This window comes from Oxyura jamaicensis, unplaced genomic scaffold (genome assembly GCF_011077185.1).
Source record: "Oxyura jamaicensis isolate SHBP4307 breed ruddy duck unplaced genomic scaffold, BPBGC_Ojam_1.0 oxyUn_random_OJ72051, whole genome shotgun sequence".
Lineage (NCBI taxonomy): Eukaryota > Metazoa > Chordata > Aves > Anseriformes > Anatidae > Oxyura > Oxyura jamaicensis.
The window spans coordinates 1-8,609 of record NW_023310835.1 but is presented as its reverse complement, the minus strand read 5'-3'; the positions used below and the strand labels follow the sequence as shown (position 1 = coordinate 8,609).

At 62.4% G+C, this 8,609-nt stretch overlaps 1 protein-coding gene across 1 annotated transcript in view; it reads right to left on the bottom strand.

The window, feature by feature from the left end:
• SPTBN4 (spectrin beta, non-erythrocytic 4) overlaps positions 1-7,809 on the bottom strand; it is a gene marked incomplete at its 3' end in the record, with an annotated part of 9,170 nt that extends 1,361 nt beyond the window's left edge. Inside the window, exons 1-17 of the mRNA XM_035314353.1 lie at positions 7,653-7,809; positions 7,396-7,547; positions 7,023-7,196; positions 6,848-6,939; positions 6,677-6,757; positions 6,462-6,577; positions 5,691-5,803; positions 5,002-5,189; positions 4,800-4,917; positions 4,562-4,720; positions 3,797-4,099; positions 3,568-3,718; positions 2,503-3,373; positions 2,287-2,424; positions 820-1,576; positions 370-572; positions 57-147 (exon numbers count right to left, since the gene is read on the bottom strand). Of these exons, the coding sequence (XP_035170244.1) occupies positions 57-147; positions 370-572; positions 820-1,576; positions 2,287-2,424; positions 2,503-3,373; positions 3,568-3,718; positions 3,797-4,099; positions 4,562-4,720; positions 4,800-4,917; positions 5,002-5,189; positions 5,691-5,803; positions 6,462-6,577; positions 6,677-6,757; positions 6,848-6,939; positions 7,023-7,196; positions 7,396-7,547; positions 7,653-7,770 (3,825 nt within the window). The remainder of the gene's footprint in view (positions 1-56; positions 148-369; positions 573-819; positions 1,577-2,286; positions 2,425-2,502; positions 3,374-3,567; positions 3,719-3,796; positions 4,100-4,561; positions 4,721-4,799; positions 4,918-5,001; positions 5,190-5,690; positions 5,804-6,461; positions 6,578-6,676; positions 6,758-6,847; positions 6,940-7,022; positions 7,197-7,395; positions 7,548-7,652) is intronic.
• Between the last annotated feature and the right edge of the window lie 800 nt (positions 7,810-8,609).

Below are 8,609 nucleotides of genomic sequence, written 5' to 3'. Positions count from 1 at the left end.
CCCCCCCCCCCCCCAGTGTAGACTTGTATTTTCGGGGGGGGGGTCTCAGCCCCTACCTCATGGCAGTCCTGCAGGAACTGCTGCAGCTCCAGGTGGTCCTGCAGGCGCTGCATCCACTCCTGCGCCAGTTCGGCGTTGCGATGGCTCCTGGGGGGGGCTCGCATCAACCCCCCCCACCCCTCCTTTAAACCCCCAGACCCCCCCCCCCCCCCCCCCACACCCCCCCCCCCCCCCCACTTCCATCATTCCCCCAAAATGCCGCTGTGACCCAAAGGGAAACTGAGGCACGGGGTGGTGGAGGTCCACCGGGATGCACCCATCAGTGGGGGGGGGAGGGAGGGTCGTTGTCACCGAGGGGGGGGCGCCTACTTGGTGCGGAGGGAGTCCATGGCCTCCGCCACGCGGGCGCTGTAGAGGTTGCCCTGGCGCTGGAGGCTCTCGCCAGCCTGGAGGGCCAGCTGGACCTTGTGGAGGCCAAGCTCCATGGAGGTGGTGAAGTCCCGGTGCTTCTTGATGGCGTTGGCCACAGCCTCCACCGTGTCGGGGAGCTCAGCGTGGGCCAGCGTGGACTCCTGGGGGGGGGGTAGGAGACGGCCTGGTGCCACCTGCGGGGCCACTCCAGCCTCCTCATGGAGGCCACCAAGCCCCTTTCCTCCCAGCCTTCCCCATGGAGGCCACCAAGTCCATCTCTTCCTAGCCTTCTTCATGGAGGCCACGAAGTCCTCCTCCCAGCCTTCCCCACGGAGGCTGCCAAGCCCTTCCCCTCCCATCCTCTCCCCCACTTTGGGGCCGCGATGTCTCCAAGGAGGTGAGGCCAACCTGGTTGTACAGGCTGGCCTCGCACTGCTTGACGTCACGGAGGAAAAGGTGGAAGACGTGCGCCTGCACCAGCACCTCCCGGCGAGCCTCCCAGCTCTGCAGCAGCTTCCCCCAGCCCGCATCCAGCTTCTGCAGCCACTGCTGGAGCGAGAGGTAGGGGACCTCGGCCTCCTCCAGCGCCAGGAGGTCACTGGCCGCCTGGATCTTGGTGTAGTCCTCCTCGTAGCCATTGATCTCCTCCTTGAGGGCCGCGTGTTGGTTCAGCAGCCTCTCTGCCTCGGCCAAGCTGCCCGGCACCTCCTCGTTGGCCACCGCTGCTTGGGTCTTCACCAACCACCCCAAGAAGTTGTCCAGGTCTTGGATGAACTGCTGCAAGCGCCCGGCGACGCTGAGCGAGTCCTCGCAGCCCTGCAGCGCCCGCTTCAGGGCCTCCCACTCCTCGCTGATCTCCTCGAAGGGCAGCAGGACCTCCATGGCCTGCCCCGGGTGGGCTGCGGCCAAGGCTTCGCCCTCACGCTGCAGCTCCACCAGCCTGGGCTCCAGCACCACCAGCGCGGCCTCCATGGTGGAGAGGCGCCGCTGCAAAGCCAGCACGCCGCCCAGGTCACCGCCGCCAGACTGCGTGGCCTCGATGGCTTTGCGTTTCTCCCGCACCTGCGCCTTCATCTCGGCGCACTCCAGCAGGTAGTTCTGGATCTTCAGCACCGAGCTGAGCTGCCCCTTCTTGTGCTCCACCAGCTCCACCACCCGGTTCCACCTGGGGATAGGGACAAGCAGGGGATGGAGCCCTGCGGAGGCTCTGCCTCCACGAGGAGGTCCGGCCTCAGCATGGCCAACCCTTCCATTGGGCTTGGTGCATTATGTTGGAGGGCATGATCCCATGGGGACATCCCACCAGGCTGGAAGCACTGGTTGGTGGTTGGATCTGATGATCTAGAAGGTCTTCTCCAACCAAAATTAATTTATCACTGGGCATGGACAACCCTTGTGGTGAGCTTGGTGCATTGCGTTGGAGAGTTGGACCCCATGGGGATGTCCCACCAGGCTGGGGGTACTGGTTGATGGTTGGGCTTGGCCATTGAGGTCTTCTCCAACCCAAATCAATCTAGACTTGGCCATCGCCAACCTTGCAATGGGCTTAGTTGTTGAATTGGAGGGCAGGATCCCATGGGGATATACCACCAAGCTGGGAGCACCGGTTAATGGTTGGACTTGACCATTGGGGTCTTCTCCAACCCAATTCAATCCATCATTGGACATCACCAAACACTGGGATGGACTTGGTGCATTGCACCAGAGAGCAGGCCCCCATGGGGACATCCCACCAGGCTGGGAACAATGGCTGATGGTTGGACTTGACCAGTGAGCTTTTCTCCAACCAAAATCAATCTACCCTTGGCCATCACCAAACCTTGTGGTGGGCTCAGCCCCATGCACCATCGAGCTGTCCCCTCCCCACACCAATACCTGCTGTTGAGGTGGTCCTGGCAGGCGCGGACCTCCTCTGAGCTGGGGTGGCCTCCTTCCACCAGCTGCTGCACCACCTGGTTGACGTCCAGGATGCGGCCCATCACGCTGTTCATCTCCTGGTCCAGGCTCTCAAACCTGCCCCGAGCAGGATGGGGACATCAGTGTCCCCGAGGCACAGCGGCCACCGGGCGCCCAGACCCCACCACCCCGCACCTGTGCTGCACCACCTCGACCTCATCCAGCTCCTCTGGCACCTCCATCCTCTCCAACCACTGCTCCTTCTCATCCACCCAGACCTCGCAGGCGTGCACCTCGCTGAACATGCGGTAGACGGCCAGGGCGTCCTGCAGCCACTGCTGCCGCAGCACGGCCACCTCAGCCACCTCCCCATAGAGCTGCTCCACCTCCACCACGCGGATCTGCACATCCACCCCTTGGCGGTGCTCAGGTGCCAGCAGTGCCAGCTGCTTACGGAGGGCCACCACGGCCGCCTGGTGCTTCTCCACCTCCTCCACCACTGCCCGGTGCTTCCGCAGCAGTGCTTGGGTGGAGTAGTCGTCGTGGCCAAAGTCATCGCTAGAGACGATTCGGTAGGTGTCCTGCAGCCAGGCCACCAGGTCGTCTGTCTCAGCACTGAACTGGAAGAAGTTGAGGGCCTCCTGCAGTCGCTGCTGGTGCAGCCCCATCACCTCCTCCAGCTTCTTCCAGCGCAGGCGGACTTCTCGGATCTTCTCCTGGATCCCGCTGGGGCTGAACCTCTTCTTGGCCAGGATCTGCTCACCCCGCTTCATGGTCTGGTGCAGCAGTGCCCGCCGGCTGCCCAGCTCGCCCAGCATGCTCTTGTGCTTGGTGGTCAGCGTCAGCACGCTGCTCAGGTCCCGGCCACACGTCTTGGCAGCCAGGATCTGCTCCTTCTCCCGGATCCAAGCCTCGGCCTCTTCCATCTCCTGGAAGAAGGCCCAGAGCTGGCACGAGTCCTCCAGCTCCTTGCGCCTCTTGGCTGCCATCTCCCCCAGCTCCTCCAGGCACGTCTGGACGTGGTTCACCCGGTTGCAGATGATCTGAGGGTCGCAGGGCTGGTAGCCTGGGGCAGGAGAAGATGACTTAGCAAGGAAGGTCCTGAACCCCGTGCTCAGCCCCTCTGGTGGCACCCAACCTGGTGGAACCCAACCTGGGGGCAACCAGTGTGGTGGCACCTAACTTGTTGGCAACCGACCTGGTAGCACCCAACCTGGTGGCATCCAACCCAGTGGCCCCCACCCTGATGGTCCCTGTTACCCTCCAGCTCTGAGAACTTGAGTGCAGCGGCATTGAGCGCCTGCACCCGCTCGGTCTGGGCAGAGATGTCGGCCTCCAGCAGCCCATGCTTCTGCAGCAGGTCCTCCACCTCCAGCAGGTGCTTCCCCAAGTCCTTAGAGACCAGCAGCACCTGGGGAATGGGGGGAGAAGCCAATGGGGTCCAGAGCTCGCGTCCTCCTCGGGGATGCCCGGTGTCCCCCGGATCTACCTGCATCTCCTCCATCCAGTCAATCATGTAGACCATCTCCTGGAAGATCTTCTGCAGGGCCAAGTTCTGCTCGAGGCGGGCACGGCGGGCGCGGACCAGCTCTGTCAGCAGCCCCCACTGCCGCAGGATGTTGTCCTTCTGCGCGCTGATGCGCTTGGTGTCATAGTAGCCCTCAGACTCCATCTCCAGGGCCAGCTCCACCACCACCTGGATGCGCTCCTGGTAGGAGGAGATGTCAGCCTCGATGGCTTCATGCTTCTTCATGGCCGCCTCCACCGCCGGCAGGTCGTAGCCGAAGTTGTCCTGGGGTGGGGGGAGATGTTGTAAGGAAGGTGGGGCACCCACCTATGAGAGCTGGACCCCGTGGGGACGTCCCACCAAGCTGGGAGCACTGGTTGATGGTTAGACTTGGCCATTGAGGTCTTCTCCAACCAAAATGAACCTACCCTTGGGCATCACCAACCCTTGGGATGACCTTGGCCCCTTGCACTGAAGAGCAGGACCCCATAGGGACGTCCCACTAGGCTGGGAACACTGGTTGATGGTTGGACTTGGCCATTGAGGTCTTCTCCAACCAGAATCAATCTATGATTAGCCATCACCAACCCTTGGCATGACCTTGGCCCTCGGGGTGCCCACCAGGAACCCACCGACGCCAGCCCCACTCTTCTCCCCAAGAACCCCAACCCCACCCAGCATCCAGAACCACGTGTCCCTCCCCCTCTTTTTCCCGCTGTGGGGGGGGTCCCCGTCGAGCCCCCCTACCTGCGACACCAGCCGCTGGTTCTCATTCAGCCACGTCTCCCGCATGGCCGCCTTGTGGTCGAAGCGTTGGGCCAGCAGCTCCAGCTTCTCCTGCCGGATCAGCTCGTTGCGCAGCGACACCTCCCGCTCGTGTTCTGCCTTCTCCAGGCAGCTCCAAGCCTACGAGTGGGAGGGGTCACAATAGGGTTTCGCCCTGAGGGTCCCCCACGGGGACACCTCGCCCCCGTCCCACCAGCACCTTGTTGATGTCAGAGATGCTCTTGCCCTCGCTGGGGACATAGAGCTTGCGGTTGGTGGCCCGCAGCTTGCTCTGGATGGTGAAGAGCAGCACCTCCAGGTTCCCCTTCTCCTGGAACCTTTCACAAGGTGGGCAGCGGGAGGTCAGAATGTGGCCCCTGACCTTGTCCCCCCCACCCTCGCCCCCTTCCCAGGACCCTCACTTGACGGGTTTCTCCAGGGTGCAGAAGGCGGTGAAGGCCTGGAGCTGCTGCTGCACCCCGGTGAGGGAGTTGGCGAACTTCTGGTTGCTGATGATGGTGACGGTGTGCTGCACCCAGGCCAGCAGCTCGGCCGCCAGCGCCTCGTACCGCTCAATGATGGCCTCGATCTCCATGGCCTGATCCAGCACCTGGGCACGGGGGTGTGCACGGCTTGGGGGGCTTCCCGCAGACCCCCCGAGGCACGGTGCAAGGATGCATATTGCAATCCTGAAGCAACCGTGCATGGTGCGAGGGTGCACCATCGGCACTCAAAAAACCACATGGTGCAGGGGCGCATTTTGCAACTCCTCAAGCAACTACGCACAGTTTGGGGGTGCATCTGGCAGCCCCTTGAGCAACCGTGCATGGTGCGAGGATGCCATCAGGCAACCCTGAAGCAACCGCGCGTGGTGCAGTGGTGCACCTGTGGCCCTCAAGCCACCACATGTGGTGCAGGGGTGCATCCTGCAGCCCTTCAAGGAACCGTGCAAGGTTTGGGGTGCATCCCGCAGGACACCAGCCAGCCCCGTTGGGCTGGGGCACCTCACGGAGCCACAGACGGAGCCCCCCATGGAGCACAGGAAGGGGCTCCCTGTGGGGTTGGGGGTCCAGCACCCCACGGAGTGATGCAGGGGCACCCCAACACCCACCTTCCCGATGCGCTTCCCCTCCACGGCCAGTGCCTTCATCTTGGAGAAGTAGTGGTAGAAGGAGACCACGTAGGTGATGATGGACTTCTCATCGGGGTCCTCCATGTTGACATCTGCCAGGCAGCGAAGCGTCTGTCCCTGAGCCCCCCTGCCCCCAAAATGCCCTCCCCCCTTGCCACCATCCCTGGGTTGAAGAAATCCTCGGGGGCAGCAAACGAAGCCTGGAGCAATTAACCAGGAGCAAGCGATAGGGTGAGGAGGATGGATTAAATGAGATTGGGGTGGGTGGGTGGAGAAGACCTTGCACCCCGCACGGACAGACGGATGGATGGACAGGCGGATGGCTAGATGGGTGGATGGATGGACGGATGGGTGGACAGACAGATGGATGTGTGGATGGATGGATGAAGAGATGGATACACGGATGGATGGACGGACAGATGGACCAGTAGATGGATAGATGGATGGATGATGGATAGACAGATGGACAAATGGGTGGACGGATGGATGGATGAAGGGATGGATAAATGGATAGACAGATGGACAGCTGGGTCGTTGGATGGACAGATGGACAGATGTGAGGATGGATGATGGGTAGACAGATGGGGCAGATGGATGGGCAAATAGATGAACAGGTGGATGGACAGATACGTAGATGGATGGATGAAGAGATGGCTAGATGGATGGGTGGACAGATGGGTGGATGGACACAGACAGAATCCCCCAGGAAAAGCAGGGACACAAGAATATCCTGTCCCATCCCGTCCCTACCCTCGGGGTCCAGCAGCTTGCTGAGCCCCAGCTGCTGCTCGGCCGTGTTGAAGGCTTGCTGCAGGTTGTAGGTAGCGTTGGACTTGGTCAGCTTGTGGAAGTCGATGAGATCCGGTCTGCAATCAGGAGACAGCCACGTGGAGCCCAATTTTGGGGTGTCCCCCCCCTCAAAAAAAAAAAAAAAAAAAAAACACGGAGGAGCCCCCATGGCCAACCTGTGCTTGTGGATGAGCGCGTTGAAGGCCAGCCCGTCCCTCCAGCTGGTGGTGAAGTTCTGGATGTTCACCTCGGGGTACCTGCGGGAATAAAGGGGAGGGTCACCCCTTTTTTGGGGGGAGGGAGAGGGGGAGGACCCATCCTGGCATGGGGACGGTGCCACCACTCACCCTGCTGTCTTCATTTGGCACCAGAGCAGCAGTGCGTCCTTGGCCGAGCGCGTCTCACGGTTGTCCTCAGTCTTGATCTTGATCACCTGGATCTGGATGAAGCCGATGGGGCACTGCCACTGCGGCTGGGGACCCCGTCCCCAAATCTGGGGGACCCCTCCCCCGGCCGGCCCACCTGGAAGCGGAGGATGATGGTCCAGATGAGGCCGAGGGTCAGGCGGTGGTTGCCATCCACGATGTCATGCGAGCCCACGTTCTCCAGGTGCACGCGCTGCTCCTTGAGGAACTGCAGCGCCTTGTCCACGTTCTCCAGCGAGTGGATCCGCATCCGGCCCCGCGTCGGCTTGGGCTGACACCCCAAAAATGAAAGAGGGGGGTCACAGCCCCTCTACACCCCAAATCTCCCCCCAAAAAACTGCTAAGGCTCCACCAAGATCCCTACGGAGATGATTGGAACCCCCCGCTTGGGTCTTGGGGCGATGGATGGATGGGAAGAGTTGGGGGTGACTTTTTGGGGCAGGGGGGTGCCGGGGGGGGGCGTTTCTCACCAGCTGCTCCCCAGAGAGCACCTCAAGGAGGCGGGTGAGGACGTAGCCGTCGCGGAGGTCGGCGTAGAGGTCCCCAACGCGGCACGAGGCGCGAGCGAGGTGTGCGTTGACCCACTTGGTGAAGGTCTTCTTCTGCACCGCGTCCCGCTCGTCTACCCCGGGAGGGGGGGGGGGGACACGACACAAATAACCCATCAGACCCTGCCCAATCCCACCAACCCCCCAGGAGCACCCATGGGTGCCGGGCAGGGTCCCACCAGCCAAGGCTTTGATGCGGGAGCACTCGAAGAGCTTGGCGGTGGCCGCAGGGTCGGGACCCTCCCAGGGGCCGTTGTTGTTCTGCGGCACCTCCATGGTGTCCACCTCGGTCGCCATCTGGGGGAGGCTAGTTTTTTTTTTATTATTGGGGGGGGGGGTGATAGGGTCATGGGGGGGTGTGGGACTCCCAGAATGTCCCCATCTGTCCATCCGTCCGTCCATCCATTGTGCCTCCCTTTCCTTTTGGGACTGAGGGGGGCTCCTTCACACCCCAGCTGTGGGGTGCTGGGGGGGGGCAATGGGGGACCCCACAGCCCCCCCCACCCCAATTGCCTCCCAGCAGCCCCCCAGCATAATCCTAGGTACCGCCAAGCATCTGGCGCAGCCCCCCGAAAAAGCAGCCCCTGCAACCCCCCCTAAAGCATCCCCCAGAGACCCCCTCAATGCCCCTACAGTCCCCATAGAGACCCCCATAGAGACCCCCCAAAATCCCATGGAGACCCCCCAAATCTGACAGAGACCCCCCCCAAAATTCCTATAGAGACCCCCAGTATCCCATGTAGACCCCCCAGTTCCCCCTAGCCCCCCATATAGCCCCCCCGGCATCCCGTAGAGACCCCCCCCAGTACCCCTACAAGCCCCCCCAGCACCCCATTGAGACCCCCCAGTCCCCCTGCAGCCCTCTCAAAATCCCATGCAGCCCCCCCAGCACGCCATAAAAACTCCCAAAATCCCAGAGACGCCCCCCAAAATCCCATAGACACCCCTCTCAGCATCTTTGTGCCCCCCCAGCATCCCCCAGAGACCCCTCAGACCCCTGCAGCACCCCCAAAATTCCACAGAACTGCCCCCAGCACCCCTGCAGCCCCCCAGCACCCCACAGAGACCCCCAGCCCCCCTGTAGCCCCCCCCCAAATCCCATACAGCCCCCCCAGCATCCCATACAGCCCCCCCCC